The following is a 19,654-nucleotide window of genomic DNA, read 5'->3' as shown; positions in this document are numbered from 1 at the left end:
TTTTTTTAGGTTGTATTACTAGTGAGACTTAGTTTAAAGGAACGTAGGACAATTTAAGGACAGACCCCTGAAGATCTCCTCCTGTAAACATTGGATAAATCCATTTGTATTGTTCGCTTAATGTTTTTTCTCTATTAAACGTATTGCCTATTCTACATATATTCTGATCCACACCAGCATGCCAGCACCACCGTGCACACGAACATACAGTGTGTATGTGTCTTTGTGTGTGTACGCATGCACGTATGCGTGTGCACGTGTGAGTGAGAGTGTGAGCCGCGAGAGTGTGCTTAGACAGACTGAGAGGGGCACAGAGGGACGGGGACAGCGAGCGTGTTATTGCAGTCTCAGCTGGTTGGAACCACTTCGGAGCCCATCAGAACTCCTGCATGCGTGCTCAGACCCAGACCCACTCAGGCCGTCTAGGTGGGTGTTCTCTGTGACACACGCCTCGTACCACGGCTTACGAGATGGGCTCTGCGTGCCTCGGAGGGGGGTGTTCTTCAGTGAAGGCGGGGTGGGGTGTTCGAGAGAAGCGTGTACCAGAGCTGATGTAACATGTGGTCGGCCCGCCCTGCAGGCGCTAGGCCCGTAAGGCTCTCCAGCGTCCTTATAAACCAGTATCTACCGGGTATGAATCCAACGTCCTCCTGCCTTTAGTCCCCTCGTCCCTCCGTTCTTCCCTCCCTACAGCCTTCCTTTCACAGGAAAGCAGGCTTCGCACACGCACGCACGCACGCACGCACGCACGCACGCACGCACGCAGTCACGCACGCAGTCACTCACGCACGCACGCACGCACGCACGCACGCACGCACGCACGCACACAGTCACTCACGCACGCAGTCACTCACTCACTCACTCACGCACGCACGCACGCACGCACGCACGCAGTCACTCATTCACTCACTCACATATAAACACACACACTCACTCATTCACTCACACATTTAAACATATGCATATAAACAAAAACAGAGAAATTTTGATCATCGAATCCTGCTCATACCCCTACTCCGATCTCCATCATGATATCTCCACTCTCCTCTCTGTTCCTCTTTTCAACATCCCTCACTTTGTAACCGTCTCTCTCCCACTTCGAAATAGAATCACCTGGAAAGTATCTCTCTCTCTCTCTCTCTCTCTCTCTCTCTCTCTCTCTCTCTCTCTCTCTCTCTCTCTCTCTCTCTCTCTCTCTCCCTCCCCCTCTCTCTCCCCCTCTCTCTCCCCTTCTCTCCTGTGTCCATGGAAACTATGATGTCAATCTTCATTATGTTTCTCTTGTGTGTTGTGATTGCGATCAAAGCTTCCCATCAGCACGTATGGGTGTGAAGTACATCAGACGGATATAGACTGTGTTTGATGTCGAGATCTGCTGCTGGAGCCGGGGGCAGCCCGGCCTCAGGATGGAAACAGCTTTTTGGTTTTGGCTCCCTTGCTGTCTATCTGTCTCCGTCTCCGTCTCCGTCTCTGTCTCTCTCTCTCTTTGTCTCTGTCTCTCTCTGTCTCTCTCTGTCTCTGTCTCTCTCTCTCTCTCTCTCTCTCTCTCTCTCTCTCTCTCTCTCTCTCTCTCTCTCTCTCTCTCTCTCTCTCTCTCTCTCTCTCTCTCTCTCTCCCTCTCTCCCTCTCACCCACTGTCTCTCTCTCCCTCTTATATTCTGGTGTGGGGGTCAAGGGTCAGGTGTCTGCTCTCCTCTCACCCCTAGAGCTGCCGGAATGTCTGGAGGGCATTCCGAACAGAGCACAGACAAAGCAAACAAGCCCAGATCATCTTTCTCAATCACAGCTGCTCCACACTGGAAAGGAAATAGCTCTGTCTCTCTCTGTGTGTGTGTGTGTGTGTGTGTGTGTGTGTGTGTGTGTGTGTGTGTGTGTGTGTGTGTGTGTGTGTGTGTGTGTGTGTGTTTGTTTGTGTGTGGGGGGGAGGTTAATTATCAACATTTCTTCCTTGATAATTAAGGGACTTGTCCTTGCTCTTTTAGTGGCTAGGGTTAGTGGGTGTCCTCAATTTGTTGCTTGTAAAGTGCTTTGAAACTACTAATGATCAAAGGTTTTTGAAATACGTGTATAAGTGACTTAACTTGTCATGTCTCTTAAGCACTACTAATGCATGTAATACAATCACAATATAACCGAGACGGAATACTGTTGATCAGAAACATAACTTTAGAGTCCATCCCTCTTTCTGTTCAATTCGTGTGTAGGATGGGTGATGTTGTTTGTACATAAAATCGTTAAATATTTGAAGTGATGAATCAGTCTTCCGTAAGAGTTTAAGCAATTCCACGGATGTAATTACACAGTCTTGATAAGACCGATGGTGAAGGTAAAACATAACTTCATTATGAATCCACTGACAGGGATAAGGCCTTGTTTCAAATAATGTTATTATGGTAATGCAGTATTATGATGATTAATAGTGTCTATAGTTGACAACAGCCGCACACACACACACACACACGTACACACACGTAGACACACGTACACATACATACACAAGTGTAAACACACACACACACACACACACACATACACACACACACACACACACACACACACACACACACACACACACACACACACACACACACACACACACACACACACACACACACACACACACACAGACAGGTCCCCTCTGCTTGTTACACCTGACACAACTCGTCCACTTAAGTCTTAACATTTGTGGGGTGGCGGCTGACACATGTATGCTAACGAGCCAAAGTGTGCTAATTAGGGCTGGCTCTGTTGTCCTCTCTGTCGTTCTCACTCTGCCGTTCCCTCGCTCTCCAAACGTACACACAGGTCGGTCTATGTGAAAGAAGCCTACCTTCTTCTTCCTGTCAGGAGTGTCTGCTGTGGAAGCAGTAACATCTCGTACCTCCCCACTAATGAGGGCCCCTGGTGGAACACCCTGTGACGGTCATCTGTGGCCTCGCAGCCTAACGAAGTGGCGGGGGGGGGGGGGGCTTTCTTAGCCCTCCTCCACATCTCCATGAGGTGGGATCCTCAAAGAGCCCCTCGCCTTTGAGGGCAAGGAAACACAACTCCAGGAGGAGGGCTCTACAACAGAGCACATTGCCTCTGAGGCCAGGGCACCTGGATGCACCGTAGTGTGTGTGTGTGTGTGTGTGTGTGTGTGTGTGTGTGTGTGTGTGTGTGTGTGTGTGTGTGTGTGTGTGTGTTTGTGTCTGTGTGTGTGTGTGTGTGTGTGTGTGTGTGTGTGTCGTTGGGGTTCACGTCGTGTGTGGCAGGCTGCGTGCCAGTTGGTCGGACATTTAGCGCGCAAGGTCTTGAAAGGTTGAAGACAGACAAATAGTAAATAGAATCAACACAGTGATATAAGTGTCTGTGTGTTTGTGTGTCTGTCTGCGTCCATCCAAGTCCTGAAGCACAGAATGGAGAGACAAACAAATCATCCTACAAACTTTACATTTAAATCTATCACCCTGTTTGAAACACACACACACACACACACACACACACACACACACACACACACACACACACACACACACACACACACACACACACACACACACACACACGCCAACGAGATTGTGATAAATGCCCGGCTGGCCTTGTCTTCCCTTCAGCGCCTTGAACCCACAACCAACAGTAGAGCCGACCAGTCACGTTGGGTGTGTGTGTGTGTGCCTGCATATGTGTGTGTGTATCTGTATGAGCAATGGCGGCATGCCTCATCACTTAGCCCCTGACAGCTGGCGGCGGCGTGGGGCGGAGTCGGGGGCCACACAAACAGATCCCAGATCATTCACTTCACCATTGATAATGACTCTCAGCAACAGCTCAGTCAGGCGTCTGCGGAGCTCAAACCAGGGCCCTACCTCAGCCGCCCTGAAGGCAGTGGTGAATCATTGGGTGGAGGAATGGTGACACACTGGGAGCCGTCGGAGGTGCCACTCTGCCTACTGGTGCTGCCGGGATGGGGAAGCCTTGTCTCGCTCTGCCCCCTCGTGGCTCGAAATGGAAAATTATTTTTCTTTTGTGGCTGAGGAGCACTGAGGCGTTCACACACGTGATCCTCTTGTGGAAACGTAACACACACATGCACTTACACTAGCATATACACACACACACACACACACACACACACAGACACACACACACACACACACACACACACATTAACACTAACACTAACACACACACACACACACACACACACATTAACACTAACACTAACACACACACACACACACATTAACACTAACACTAACACACACACACACACACACATTAACACTAACACTAGCACACACACACACACACCCACACTGGACATTATGCCACTGGGTTTGTTTATGTAGTTTGAAAATTATCGTCAGGCAGGATACCGGAGTCTGTAGTTTAAGAACACAATTAGCTTCCCCCCGTTGTTGTGTGTGTGTGTGTGTGTGTGTGTGTGTGTGTGTGTGTGTGTGTGTGTGTGTGTGTGTTTGTGTGAAGACATTATCGGACACAGAACAGAACTGAAATGAAACTCAGCTCACATCCTCTCACATCCTCTGGTTTCCTCTGTCCATCTTTGAGTTCTCTCTCTTTCCTGGGCTCACAAACATGCTCTCCCTCCTTCCAAACATTAGGGATAATAACTGGATTGTCCTGTGGTAGTATTGTCCTGTTGTAGTGTTGTCCTTTGGTAGTATTGTCCTGTGGTAGTATTGTCCTGTTGTAGTATTGTCCTGCCCTGTGGTAGTATTGTCCTGTGGTAGTATTTTCCTGTTGTAGTATTGTCCTGCCCTGCGGTAATATTGTCCTGTGGTAGTATTGTCCTTTTTTAGTATTGTCCTGTTGTAGTATTGTCCTGTTGTAGTATTGTCCTGCCCTGCGGTAGTATTGTCTTGTGGTAGTATTGTCCTGTTGTAGTATTGTCATGCTCTGCGGTAATATTGTCCTGTGGTAGTATTTTCCTGTTGTAGTATTGTCCTGCCCTGCAGTAGTATTGTCCTGCGGTAGTATTGTCCTGTCCTGGCCGGTTTTGTGTCTCCATGATAGCTCTGCCAATTGTTGCCTATTCCATAATGTAATCATAAAGTGTGCTCAGCGTGACAGAACATGATGTAACTTTTTAGTTTTCTTGCTCATCCCTAGGGTGTAGGTGTGCTGACTGTCCAGTAGATGGCGCTGTGGTTCTTTGATTCAGGTCCCGGAGCTCCCTAGGTTCACATGAAACATCCAGGGACGGATGCTGAGGTATATAGGGGAAGATACTGGGGGACATCCACTATCTCCATACCTCTCGCTCCCTCTCTCGCCCTCATCCTCTCTCTCCTCTCTTGCTCTTGCTCTCTCTCCCTTTCTCTTTCTTTCTGAGATCACCACCACCACCATCTACATCCATACCTGCTAGGTGGGGTGGAGGGGGGGGTGGGGGGACAGGTCAGAATGAATCCAGTGTTAATCCTTTTCCCCTTTAATCTACTTGTTCTTTACCAGGGATTACCAGGCGGTCTCTAATCCCGCACGTTGCAGGAAGGACCAGACCCTCATCCTAGTTGTGTCCTTTCTTTGGGGTGGAAGGGGCAGTCCCATTCCCATCGCAACGAGTCTATAATCTACGGACACACACAAACCTAAAGATTATGGAGTGTCCGCTGTGTGCGTGTGTACTTTATGTTTAGCAGCTGTGTGGTACTGCCACGTGGATGTCTTTGCTGTGCGCTCCAGGATATCCGGAGAACAAATCTGTGTTACATCCATCCATCCACGCCAAGCATCTCCCCAGTGTAGCAGGACACCCAGTCATTGTTTGCTTCGGAATCTACACTTCCGACACTTTCACACACAAATTGTTGTACTTTCCCCTCTGTATTCTAAAAGGGGTTGAAACAAACACTGATTCTGATTGAGCAATCAGTTTGTTGAGGAACCCAGTTGATTATGGGCTTGGCCCAATATGGCCATGTTGGGTCCATTATGGGAGGGGGCAGGCTGCGGATTCTCGTATGTGTGCCTGACCGTCGGTGTAAACCAGATTATACTGCCCCGTGGGGCCACTCTGCTGAACATCTCCAGAAAACCTCTCTCGACACAGATGTGATGTCTGACCCCAGGTGTATTGTCACCTGATACCAATAGGTATCACACATTCTCACCCCTCAGATCTAGGTTGAGGGGTGAGATGCCGCCATCTCAACTTCATGGAGGCATTCCACTAACTCACTATTGCTGTCTTTATTAGTATACTTGCATAGCGTTTGGCGTCATTGTGGTCCTTGCTTTTGGCGCCAAAGGCCGACTGAATCCCTCTTCAAGACTCCCATGTCACTGCTCTGATGCCAGAGGGTCTTACAGAAGGGTCTCACAGTGGGGGTGCCCTCTGTCACTCTGTCTGTCTGTCTGTCTGCCCCCAGGGTTGGGTGAGAGGGATCTTTAGTAGGCTACGACAAACTAATCATCAGCTGCCTGGTTTGACTTTAAATGTGATGAAATGCTCTGGCCGCCTCCATTTGGATGGAGGCGGCCAGAGCCTGACCGTCTGAATATCGGCAGGGGAGATGAATATGGGTCCTTCTCCGACCAGGGAAATCAATGTCCAGATAGGGATATAGTTCTAGGAGGACAGAGTTCAGCAGGCCCCTACACGTAAGATACATTACGATGGCTTATGGAGGATTTCAACTTAAGATTCTGAGGATAGAAACAGGAGACGTCCCGGCACAAAGAGACGCGATGGGAGCAGGGATATGTTTTTTAAAGTGGGATATAAAAAAAGTATTAAAGTGGAATCCTCTTTGAGTCGCATTTAATCCTGGTGTGTGTGTGTGTGTGTGTGTGTGTGTGTGTGTGTGTGTGTGTGTGTGTGTGTGTGTGTGTGTGTGTGTGTGTGTGTGTGTGTGTGTGTGTGTGTGTGTGTGTGTGTGTGTGTGGGGGTAGTGTGGGTGTGTGTGTGTGTGTGTGTGTGTGTGTGTGTGTGTGTGTGTGTGTGTGTTTGTGTGTGTGTGTGAAGCTGACCTCTGTCATCCAGCACATCTCAGAGTCAGAGTAAAACAGGCTGTCTCGCTTTAGTTTGTCTGTCGTTGTTTCTCCCCTTCATCCGTGAGCTTTGTGATCTGTTACGTCCCAAAGCTCCTCATCGTACAGAAATCCATATTTGAACGCACATCACATTGACTCATTGACTCGCATATCTCTTAATGATAATGGAAAAAAGTTCCATATTCCATTAGTTTAAATGTGGCTGATGTTTGGAGTCATTTGATCACGTTAATGTCAGGTTTTAAAAAGTAAACGCATTTTGGAATACTGCATGCCCATGAGGTCCAAACGAGTCTTCTTCCAAACAATAAATAAAGAGTAATTCTAAAGAAGACAACAGCTGATAGAAAGTGATAAATAGATTCATCAAAAACAATCTATTGAAGCCTTGCAGCGTGAATGCCATAAATTATGCAATACGTGACTTGGAGCTTTGCGTCTGGACATTAATGTTGAATAAAGTCCAAAGAGATGAATCAAATACTAACAGCAGTACATGCTCAACATGGTGTTGTGTGTCAAGTAACTGAAATATGTGTCTGCTGAGGAGTGCCAAAATAGCTCACTAGGCCATGAGCCCCAAAGCTCGTCAGATGAAGACATTATGAAAGAAGCCCGTCCACATTCATCTAATGAATGGAGGACAACCCCAGAGCAACTTGTGACTGAACTCATTCACTCAACCTCTTAACAAACGTGTACATACACAGATACCCACATGCACAAACATATGAAGGTACAACACACGCACGCACATGCACGCACGCACTGCACACACCCACACGTGAACGTGTGCAAACTGGGCCAGATCGTGTAATCCCTTTGTCGTACATGTTTTGTTTTCATGTAAAAAAATAAAATCCCCCCCATGCTGGGATTATACTGCCGTCCAATCAGATGGCTGCCTGGCAGTATTGATGTGGGTGGAATGACAGGAGCGACTTAGGGAGAGTGGATAGGCAGGGAGCAGACACACACACCCCTCGTACTACACGGAACCGCTGCTCTGTGCCAGCGGTGCGCAGGTCACGGTCTAGATCTACGTCTGCTGCTGTTGCTGGTCCTCAGACCAGGTAAGGAGAAGGTCCAGGTAGACTAAAGTGATGCTGGTACTGGAACTTAAAAAAGCAAGTATGCCTACATAGCGTCTCTCTGTTGTGATGCAGCAAAGTGGATCGTGTTTTTAGTTGAGTGAAGTTACACACGCTGGGTTTGAGTATTACTTTCTGCATGTTGGACCTGAATGTTGCTCCCTGACTGGACGATATGTGTTTCCGAAGGTGGGTGTGTGAGGGTCACAACCAGGGAGGGCTGGCTCTAAGGCGAGGGGGAGTGGGGGTCACCACAGTGCAGAGCTGAAGCAGTTAGGCTCTAAGGCTGAGGGTGCCAAGAGATCGTCGCACGGAAATGAACTCCACGTCTTCTGGCCAGCAGGAAAGCAGCTTAAAGGAGCATCAAAATGGATTCGTCTGAGCGCCGAAAAACCTAAAGCCTACTTCCCCTAGAGAGGAAAGAAAGAGTGTTTTAGTTTAAGCTTTGGTTGCACCGTACCGCTTTACAAATGGCTGTTTGTAAACCCATGGGGTCGTTGAGTGATGGGGCAGATGGCTTCGTGTAAATTCTGGTTGTTCTCTGTGCTCCTAGTGGGATCACCGGTTTATCTGTGTGTTTGTGCGCATGCCTGCAAGTATGACTTCCTATCCATGTTCTGGACATGTTAGAGAGGGGGACTGACCCAGTCCTCCTCTCTCCCCAGGTCAGTAGTGACCCCTGACCCCCCCTCTCCCCGAGGTCAGTAGTGACCCCTGAACCCCCCCTCATCCAGGTCAGTATTGACCAATGACCCCCTCTCCTCCAGGTCAGTGTTGACCCCTGACCCCCCCCTCTCTTCCAGGTCAGTAGTGACCCCTGACCCCCTCTCTCTCTCCAGGTCAGTATTGACCCCTGAACCACCTCTCTCTCTCCAGGTCAGTAGTGACCCCTGACCCTCTCTCTCTCCAGGTCAGTGCTGACCCCTGAACCCTCTCTCTCTCCCCCAGGTCAGTGCTGACCCCTGAACCCTCTCTCTCTCCCCCAGGTCAGTAGTGACCCCTGAACCCTCTCTCTCCCCCAGGTCAGTGCTTCCTGTGCCTGGTGGACGTGGTCCCGGTGAAGAACGAGGATGGCCTGGTGATCATGTTCATCCTCAACTTCGACGTCATGACAGACGACAAGCTGCAGGACCCCACCCAGGAGATCAACCACCGCCTGCCCGCCTGGCTTGTTACCGGTAGGACCCTCTGTCTGTCCGTCTGTCTGTCCGTCTGTCCGTCTGTCTGTCCGTCTGTCTGTCTGTCTGTCTGTCTGTCTGTCTGTCTGTCTGTCTGTCTGTCTGTCTGTCTGTCTGTCTGTCTGTCTGCCTGCATCTATCAATCCGTCTGTCTGTGCGCATCTATCAGTCATGTATCAGTCTTTTTGTCTCTTTCTGTCTGTCTGTCTGTCTGACTGGCTGGCTGGCTGGCTGGCTGGCTGGCTGGCTGGCTGGCTGGCTGGCTTGCTGTCTGTCTAGCATCTGTCTGTCTGTCTGTCTGGCTGGCTGTCTGTCTAGCATCTGTCTGTCTGTCTGGCTGGCATCTATGTCGTTACGTCTGTCATATGAGATAGAAGAGGGTTCTACCTGAATGTGTCAATAAAGTTATTTCCCTTTCTGCCCAGGGGCACCTGAGACCATAACATGTCCCTCCATCTTTTGGCTCAAAATGACCTTTGACCCCCAGGTCGCCCGCGAGGGTTCAAGCTCCGCCTGCCGCTGCTGCGCTCGCTGTCCAACAGCAAGGCCTCGCTGAACGACGCCGAGGCGGCCCAGGTCCCCACGGCAACGCCCCTGGCCCCGCCCACCCTGCACCCCAGCCAGGAGTCCCTCGGCGACTTCCTGCCCCTGCGGCCCCTCCTCCCCGGCAGCCAGGACCAGGTCTGCGGCAGCAGGTACCCAGAGCCCCTCCTCCCAGCCCCAGCCCCGCCCCCCTCCCAGCCCCAGCCCCGCCCCCCTCCCAGCCCCAGCCCCGCCCCCCTCCCAGTTTCAGCACCGCCCCTCCCCCAGTCTCAGCATTCCCCCTCCCAGGCTCAGCCCTGCCCCTCCCAGCCTCAGCCCCCCCTCCCAGTTTCAGCCCCGCCCCTCCCAGCCTCAGCTCCGCCCCTCTCCCAGCCTCAGCCCCGCCCCTCCCAGCCTAAGGACTGCCTATCCCAGCCTAAGGACTGCCTATCCCAGCCTAAACTTCATTCAGTGCCTCTTCCGTGGTCATTACAATATTATGAATAGACTGCGTTGGGATCTCCAACGTCTCTCCCTCTTCCACAACAATGTTGGTTATCTCGGCCATGGTTGAGAATGAATTGGCATGAAGCACCGTTGGCGGGCAAAAGATGTGGTGCGACAAATTCGCCTGACAAAACTTGCAGAAAAAATGTACAGCGACAGATTATGATTTGTCACTCGACAAAACTTGGGCGACAACGCAAACGGGCGACAAATGTGACTTTTGGTGTGAACGCAGCTCAAGGCTTCAGGCCCAGGCGCTCAGTGTGTTCTGCTCTGTTCAGCTCCCAGAGCATTAAGTTGACTTCATTCTGTCGTTTTTCGGTTTCTCTGCCAGCCTCATATCTTGGGTGAGCATCCCAGAGCATATTCATCATCTCTAATTAAAAAATGCCTTCCTTTCATATTTCCGTCAGATACTCATTTATCTTCCATAAAGATGCTATCCTAATTAAAGACGTCAACAACACAGACCAACATTTATTATCGGATTATAGCCCTTGCCTTTTTCTTTGTTGCTCACTGTGATGCTTGAGTTGAGTTTTTTTGGTAGGAGACTCATCCTTCTCCCTCATCCTTTTCTTCCTCTCCCTTGTCATCCAACTCCTCCTCTTCCTCCTCCCCCCAACCTTCCTGAACTCCTCCTCCTCCTCCACCACCTACTCCTCTCGCTCCTCCACCTCCTGCTCCACCTCCTCCTCCCCCCCCACCATCTCCTCCTCCTCCTCCTGCTCCTCCTCCTCCCCCACCTTCTCCTCCTCCTGCTCTTCCTCCTCCACCTCCTCCTCCTCCTGCTCTTCCTCCTCCTGCCCCTCCTCCTCCACCTCCTCCTCCTCCTCGTCCTCCTCGTCCTCCTCCTCCTCCTCCTCCTCTTCCTCCTGCTCTTCCTCCTCCTGCCCCCTCCTCCTCAACCTCCTCCGCCTCCTCCTCCTCCTGCCCCTCCTCCTCCTGCTCTTCCTCCTCCTGCCCCTCCTCCTCCACCTCCTCCTCCTCCTCCTGCTCTTCCACCTCCACCTCCTCCTCCTCCTCCTCCTCCTCCTCCTCCTCCTCCTCCTCCCCCTCCCCCTCTTCCCCCTGCTCCTCTTCCTCCTCCTCTTCCTCCACCTCCTCCTCCTCCTCCTCCTCCTCCTGCTCTTCCTCCTCCACCTCCTCCTCCTCCTGCCCCTCCTCCAGGTCGGGTCTCCAGAGTTGGCCCGAGGACCGCCAGGAGGACCAGTGCACCCTGCTGTGCTCGGGGTCTTCCTCCGTCTCCCCCACGCCGCCCCACCTGCCGCCCCCGGCCCACGGCCACCGGCCCCCGCTGGTGGGCCCCCTCGCCCAGTCGTCTCCCTGCGTGGCGGCCCACCGCCTCAGCCTCAACCCCGACGCCTCCGCCTCCAACTGCTCCACCTCCAACAGCCGCTCGCGGGAGAGCGTCCACAGCATGCGGCGCGCCTCCTCCGTGGACGAGATCGAGGCCCTGCGGCCCGACTGGAGCCTCCGCAGCCGGAGGGGCAGCACGAGGCCGGCCAGCTGCAGCATGGGTAGGGGGGCACGGGGAGGACAGCCGCGTGGGTAGGACAGTGGGGAGGAAGGCATGGGGAGGGCAGTGGGGAGGAAGGCATGGGGAGGGCAGTGGGGAGGAAGGCATGGGTAGGGCAGTATGGGTAGGGCAGCAGCATTGGGTAGGAAGGCATGGAGAGGACAGCAGGGGGGGGGGGGGGGGACAGCAGAATGGAGAGGACAGCAGGGGGGGTGGGGGGACAGCAGAATGGAGAGGACAGCATGAGCTGGACAGCAGCAGATTTCCTGACTGCCCTGGGCTTGGGTTTGGGCTAGTTTACAGAACACAACATGGTGGAGGTTAAAGAAATGCCTTTTTCAGGGAGAAAGGACTGATGACAAGATCGAATAAACAGAATCAACAGAAGGAGGTGAGAGTGAGATTGGGAGTGTTTGCGTAACGAGCCGGTGCCTAATCAGTTCCCAGGCCACCGGTTCTTACTGCAGCGTCTGGGCTCCCGCTCAGAGTACGAGACTCCAGTACGTGGCTGTCTCGACCCGGTCCCTCCATGGCTCACCTCTCCGTCCCGCCCGCAGGCGCGGTCAACCACCGGTCCATCCTCAACTCCACGTCGGACTCGGACCTCATGCGCTACCGCACCATCTCCAAGATCCCCCAGATCACGCTGAACTTCGTGGACTTCAAGGCGGACCCCCTCATCGCCCTGCCCCCCGGGGAGATAGACATCATCGCGCCCTGCAAGCTCATCGACCGCACGCACAACGTCACCGAGAAGGTCACCCAGGTGAGGGGCTGGGGCACGCGGCGCCGTGGGGGTGGGCGTGGGGGGGTGTGTGTTTTGTGTTGGGGTTGGGGCTGGGGGTATGTGTGTGTGCGTGTTGGAGCCCAGGTGGGTGGCTGTGGGTGTACCTGTGCATGCTTGTGTGAGTGGAAGTTGATGCTGATTGCTAAGGTCCATCAGCTATCACTGAAGAGTTTCCTGTCCCTTCTCATGTTGCTTTGAAACTTCAGCCCTCGCTGGAATGTGCCCTGCCTACATGAGATGGAAACGTAATTTGTGTATTATTAGGTGTGTGTGTTTTTTGTGGAGGGTATGGGAGGGTGTGTGTGTGTGTGTGTGTGTGTGTCTATTTTTCTGTCTGTGTGGGGCTGGGTGGGTATGTGTGTGTGTGTGTGTGTGTGTGTCTATGTGGGCGCTCGTTTGTATTTGTGTGTGTGTGTGCGTTCGGGGCATAAATACCATGGTTGTACTCAAACATGTAATTAGGTTAGCATTTTACTCAAACCGCTGCAAGGGTCTTTCTAGCCGTAGCTCGTGAGCTAGCATGCTTTGGGGGCCGCTAATTCCATTAGCATTAGCCTAATTAAATGAGTAGGAGACGTGTGTTTTGGTATTCCTGCTGGCACTGGTTCTGTGGGTAATTAAGCCGGGGAGGAGAGCGATGGAGGAGAAAGGCATTAGGGACATTGTTTGACGTCGCCCCACGTTGAACTGGTTCCTGTCAGAAGCTATTCGGATTCCTAATCCTTCACTGTTATCTACTCCTGGTAAATAAAGCCCACTCAGTTGATTCAGGGAAAGGTGTTTCCATGAGTTCTCAAAGCAGGAAAAGCAAACATGAGTCCAAAGAATACGATAGACTCCGTATTATGTATAATCTATATTATATTATATTGTGTGTGTACTATATTATATTATATGACGTATAATAAGATTGTGTGTCCAGGTAAGAGCCATGGAGAGGTGGATATGACGGTATAGTATGATTGTAGTAGCATAGCATGAGTGTAGCAGTATAGTATGAGTGTAGTAGTATAATATCAGTGTATAGCATGAGTGTAGTAAAATAGTATTAGTATGAGTATAGTGAACATGCAAACGTTTTATCACCAATCGGTGTGTGTGTGTGAGGTGACTGACCACGAAGCCTTCCCCTCCTCCTCCTCACCTAGGTTGCCTGTATCGTCTGTTAGGAGGATGTATATTTAGCTTAGCACAGTTAGCCTAGGTTAGCCACTCTGGTGTGTATCCCTGCTGTGGTCAGCGGCTAGCAGTGTCTCAGGGGCCTCCTGGCATCTCTCCGGGCGTTCCACAGAATATAATCTCCTTCAGGGAGGGAACACAACTTTACCACACTTCAAATTATACAATGGAACAAAGGTTACGTACGAGGATGCTAAAGTGAGCAGAGCTGTGCCAGAGTTTGAACGCGGCCGATATGTCAGAGTTGGGACGTGGTCGTTATGTCAGAGTTGGAACGAGGCCGTGATGCCATAGTTGGAACGTGGCCGTTATGTCAGCGTTGGAACGCGGCCGTTATGCCAGTGTTGGAAAGCGGCCGTTATATCAGAGTTGGAACGCAGCCGTTATGTCAGAGGAAGGTGAGTCTGAGAGCCGTTGAGTGGAGGTGTTCTGAAGCAGGAAGTGGATGCCCAGGGTAAATTGTGTTATTATGGAGTCTTCCTTGTTCTTCGGCTCTTGGGACACACTGACTTATTCATTGAAATGGTATCTAGCATAGATATGTATTATACATTTATATATAAAAGATAAACAGCAGACTCAAAATGGTCGTGTTTTTCTTGTCTTCTATCCATTACGTGACATCGCTTAAATTAATGGGAGTAAAACACGAGCCCATAGAAACGGCATCATTTATCTTTTAGAGATAATTGCATCTTCCTTTAAGCTCTCTCTTTAACTTAATTTCTCTCTCTGTCTCTCGACCTCCCCCCCCCCCCCCCTGAACCCTCCACATCTAGCGCCTCAGTTTATGGGAACACAAGCACACAGAGTCTTGGGTTGAAAGATAGTGTTTTAATAAACGTACCCGTACAAAGACTTTGGACAGCCTCATTAAACCAGCATGCGGTCGGACGTTGTGTGTTTGAGATATTATTATTCCTTTCCCACTCTCTCTCTCTCTCTCTCTCTTCATCTTATGATGAAGGGCGCAGCAAAACAACAGAACTGAAGGAGATGATGCAACATGAGGAAGACCTTGGCACATGGGCCTCTGGCAAGGTCACTCCCACAGCTCTGCGTGGTCGTGTGCTTGATATGTGTGGGTGTGTGTCTGTGAGGGCGAATGAGAGAGGCTTCTTTTACCAGCGCAGACATTCAGACATGCGTTGGCCGGACAACGTGAAAGTACAGAATTTAAATCCATGAATGGCACAAAATGTGACTAGTTTAGACAAGACCAGTCTAAAAGTTCCCCAGTCTAACATGACCTATAGACAGTACTTTACTTCAGTCGGCCGACAGCTTCTGAATCACGTTGTGTACTGCAGTACCGGCCTCGGTCAACAGGGGACAGCACCACTCAGAATGGCATGACGTCACAACGTCTTGCCGAGGTGCTCAGCCGAGGGAGAAGTAGAAGATGTTGGGAAAGTAAACAGAGCTAAATAATGCAGAAGCTCCATAAAACATCTAAAACGCCCTACAAGGACATGAGCGCCAACCCTGATTCCTCCTCCTCCTACCTTCCTCCTCTTCCCCTGAACTGTCTTCTTCCAACCCGTAAATCAACTGCGTTTCTAGGTTCTGTGTTTATGTATTGCTAAGCCCCTTGGCCCTCCCAGATCCCCCAGGATCACGGATATTGATGTCTTGGCCCTTGTGGACGAAGTGCAAATAACTTTGAAGTGGCTCCTAACGTCATGCGATCGAAAGAGAACCTACCTGCTTAGCTTATGTTAAAATCATGTGACCATGTGCCGTGAACTTGGATGGTTGTGGAATGGTGGAAAAGAAATGGATGGGAAAGCTGGCATGAGCGGAAAGGTCAGAGGTCGGGATGATTCTGAGAGAGTTCTGATTGAGGAGCAGTGATCACTGTGTACACATCAGGCTGCAGACTATTTAGATGCATGCTTACACGCACGCACACGCATGCACACACACACACACACAAGCACACGTGTTCACACACACACACACACACACACACACACACACACACACACACACACACACACACACGTACACACACGTACACACACACCTTTATGCAAACACATATTTGATTCGTCTCTGAGTGGTCTGCATACAGACATACACTTATACATGCCAACATATTTTATTGATTCACACGTTCAAGACACTTAGGCACTTGACGACACACACACTCTCTCTCTCTGTCTCTCTCTCTCTCTCTTTTACACACACACACACACACACACACACACACACACACACACACACACACACACACACACACACACACACACACACACACACACACACACACACACCCTGTGACACCTCCTCCAGCAGGGCTGTGGACCACTGATTTGGTCTCCGTCCACACACACACCCTGACAGGAACATATGCTGGTGGCTTCCCCTCTCAAGCCGCGGTCGATGCTCTCTGAGCCCAGCGCCGCGCCCATGGAGGACTGGAACCCTCGCAGCCCCGCCGCCCGCAAAGCGGTAAGACCCTCTCCTCATCCCTCTCAAGACAGCCCCCCGCTCGGACCGTCTCATGTGCAGCCTTTGTTTTAAATGTACACAGTGTGTTGTGCTCCGGTGATTCTGGAGACTGGTTCTGGGTGGTTGGGTGGGAGGGGGGGGGCGGGGGGTGCTGCACCCTTGGGTGACAGGTGTGTTTGCTCTTCAGGGTGCTGGCTGGTGGGGTGCAACATTCACGAAGGTAAACGCAGAATGTTCACTTGTTCACACAGAAATGTTAATGGAAACGTGAATATGTGTGTGTGTGTGTGTGTGTGTGTGTGTGTGAGGCTGTGTATATGTGTTTTCTTCATCCGTTCGGGTACTCGCTTTCTATATTGGCTGCCAAACATGCAACGCCTTCTCTGTTTGTGTTTCCTCGGTATGTTGTTGTTTCTTAAACAGGACAACAAACTCGTTCGTGTTCGTGCATGTGCATCCTTGATCTTCATTTTGCTGGAAGAGTGGACCATGTGACCTTAATGGAGCACCGTGTTCCACACCCACTGAGATGAGCCTCACCCTTTCATAGAGGCTGCTGTTCCATCGCTGACCCGGCTTCATGTCCACGCTCATGTCCGCACAGGCACAGGGTGTGAGGACGCCTATTCGCATAGGACCCGGCCTGCTCGAAGCGCTGCATGCAGTGAATGATTCAAAAGAGGGTATTTTTAGCAAGGGCACATGTTGTTGTTTGTTAGCCTTTCATGCTAAGGATGCTTATTCCCTTTAATGATGTGCCACCACGTTCAGTGCATACATATATATATATATATATGGAGGATACAGGGATGACGCATGGGCTCTGTTTATTAAGTCGGACAGAAATGAATAATCATGTTGCCTTTGACGCCTTGGCCTTTCATAACAATAAGGACGTGATTCATCTGGAGGCCCAGAGAGGCCGTTCACCTGTCCCACATCACTCCACTGGGGCTGCTCTTGTTGCTCTATATGGGGGGAACCACGGGCTCCAGAGGTCCTGCTCCACTGTCCTCCTGACCTTGTTTCACCGAGGGAACTCGAAGCAGCTGCAGCCTCTGCCCGAGCAGGAGGCTGATCCAGGAGTCGGACGAAGCCGCGGCTTGTCGAGCGCGGGTTCCTCCGATCGTCTGCTCTATCGCCGTCGTTTCGATGGCTGCGTCTGTTTGAGGAGTGATTGAGAAGAATTGATTCACTGTATGATTTGACTCTGTGTTAGTCTGAAGTCGTCCGCACCCCCCTCGCCGGGCGTACCCCCAGCTTGAACCCCCAGCTTGAACCCCCCTTCGTATCCTGAGCAGCTGTGCATTTTAAAATGGCAAAGTTGTTTGAGGGAAAGGTGCGCATGTTGGAGTGAATCAAGTGAACGGAGGACAGAGAACAGGCAATCAGAGGAACGACCTGTAGATGAATCCCTGCTGATCCAAGAACCCCTCTACATCTCTCTGCAACGAGACCTCCTGTGAGTCCCTGCTGTCCCCAGACCCTCTCTACGTCTCTCTGTTTCTGAGACCTCCTGTGAGTCCCTGCTGTCCCCAGACCCTCTCTACGTCTCTCTGTTCCTGAGATCTCACATAAATCTCTTCAGCTCACCGACGCATACAAAAGGAAACCACTGTAGTACTTCCATACCACAATCTTTCTAACCAGTAGAGGTAAATACCAGCAAGAGGAGACCCTGAATGGAATTATTCAGGGTATTTGAGCTCATTAAAGAATGCATTTGCGTGTGTGTAACTGAATGCAGTACATGTAATCTCTATGATCTATGTGTGTAGTAAGGAATTTGGGGACAGTGTGAACACTTTGAGATACATTGAGTTAGCCATTTGCTTTGCTATTAGTTTCTGTGTGTGTGTGTGTGTGTGTGTGTGTGTGTGTGTGTGTGTGTGTGTGTGTGTGTGTGTGTGTGTGTGTGTGTGTGTGTGTGTGTGTGTGTGTGTGTGTGTGTGTGTGTCTGACCAGTGGGATTAGTGTGAATGATGCCGCTGGCCTGTACGGATTGAATGTTAGGCTGATGTAAGAAGACATCGTTGTGTGTTTGTGTGTGTGTGTGTGTGTGTGTGTGTGTGTGTGTGTGTGTGTGTGTGTGTTTGTGTGTGTGTGTGTGACCGCGAGGCTGTTACCTTGCTAAATGTCCCGTTTAGGCTGGAGAAAGCTGACGCACACAGACACACGCACTGTCCCAAACACACAGACATTGACTGACATTTATGCATAGTTTGTATTTAAAAAGAAACACTGATAGACACACACACACACAAAGACAAACACGCACACACACACACACACACACACACACACACACACACACACACACACACACACACAAAGACACACACACACACACACACACACACACACACACACACACACACACACACACACACACACACACACACACACACACACACACACACACACAAAGACAAAGACAAACACACACACACACAAAGATAAACACACAAAAAAACAAAGACACACACATGCACGCACACACAGCCAACCATTTTTCCATATCTATTTGGTTTCTGCTGCTTAAAATGATTGTTAGCTTTCGGTCCCGTCTGAGGAGGAAGAGCAGTGATGAGGAGGGAGCGACAGGAGAAAGAGAGCGAGACAGAACTGAAGGAGAGTCAGAGTGACTGAAGCGATGGGCGTGCGAGCCCAGCTTGTTCTCAAATTTCACCTTCGCTACCTGCTCTTATCTTCACCCATCTCTCTTTCTCCCCTCTCCCTTCCTCCTCCTCTTCCTCCTCCTCCTCCTCCTCCACCTTCCTCGCTCCGCTTCTATCGATCAGATCCCATTGTTTCTATCTGCTCTGGCCTCTGCCTCCTCCCCTCCTCTTTACCTCCCCTCCTCCCCCTCTCCCCCTCTGCCTTCTTTTTAATTGAACTTCATTTTTTTTATGGTTCAATGTCTCCTCTCCCCCCCTCTCTCGCTCCCCCCTCTCTCCCCCTCCCCTCCCATGTCTCCTTAAGCACTCACATCCGTGGTGACCTATTTCCTTGGCCCTTGACACATTAATCAAGGTAGCCTGCCTGCCTGCCTGCTAGCCTGCCTGCCTGCCTGCCTGCCTTGCTAGCTGGCTGGCTGACTGGCTGGCTGTCCTTCCTCATCATCAGGTAATTGAATCAGTCAGGTCTTAAGGTCCTGATAATAAGCTCTCCATCGATAGGCTGGTTCAGCTGCTTATTGATGTTTCCGGCTAGCTGTATTAGTGTTTTATCCAGCAGTACGTATAGCAAAGAATGACGAGGTCTGCTGGTCTTCTGGAGCCAGTGTCGGCTGCTGCAGGGAACTGCTTTTTCTCCGAACCGAACCAATAATCTCTGACATTGCATGAAGCCCAAGGCAGGCAGATATTCCATTAGCCAGACCTGAGAAAGGGAACAGAATCGTGTTTGGGCGTAG

General features: G+C 50.8%; 1 protein-coding gene across 3 annotated transcripts in view; it reads left to right on the top strand.

Moving 5' to 3' along the window:
• Nucleotides 1-19,654, top strand: part of kcnh2b (potassium voltage-gated channel, subfamily H (eag-related), member 2b) — a 135,657-nt gene that overhangs the window by 69,944 nt on the left and 46,059 nt on the right. For 2 of the 3 annotated variants that reach the window (XM_030349316.1, XM_030349314.1), the window contains exons 3-6: nt 9,116-9,271; nt 9,759-9,966; nt 11,471-11,820; nt 12,377-12,585. In XM_030349316.1, coding sequence (XP_030205176.1) covers nt 9,116-9,271; nt 9,759-9,966; nt 11,471-11,820; nt 12,377-12,585 — 923 coding nt within the window. Of the gene's footprint in view, nt 1-7,969; nt 8,076-9,115; nt 9,272-9,758; nt 9,967-11,470; nt 11,821-12,376; nt 12,586-19,654 lie in introns of those variants that run through there. The other variant, XM_030349317.1, reaches the window with a different exon arrangement.

Source organism: Gadus morhua, chromosome 23 (genome assembly GCF_902167405.1).
Source record: "Gadus morhua chromosome 23, gadMor3.0, whole genome shotgun sequence".
In the NCBI taxonomy this organism is placed as follows: Eukaryota; Metazoa; Chordata; class Actinopteri; order Gadiformes; family Gadidae; genus Gadus; species Gadus morhua.
The sequence above is the reverse complement of the archived record's forward strand: the minus strand, read 5'-3'. Positions and strand labels throughout refer to the sequence as shown.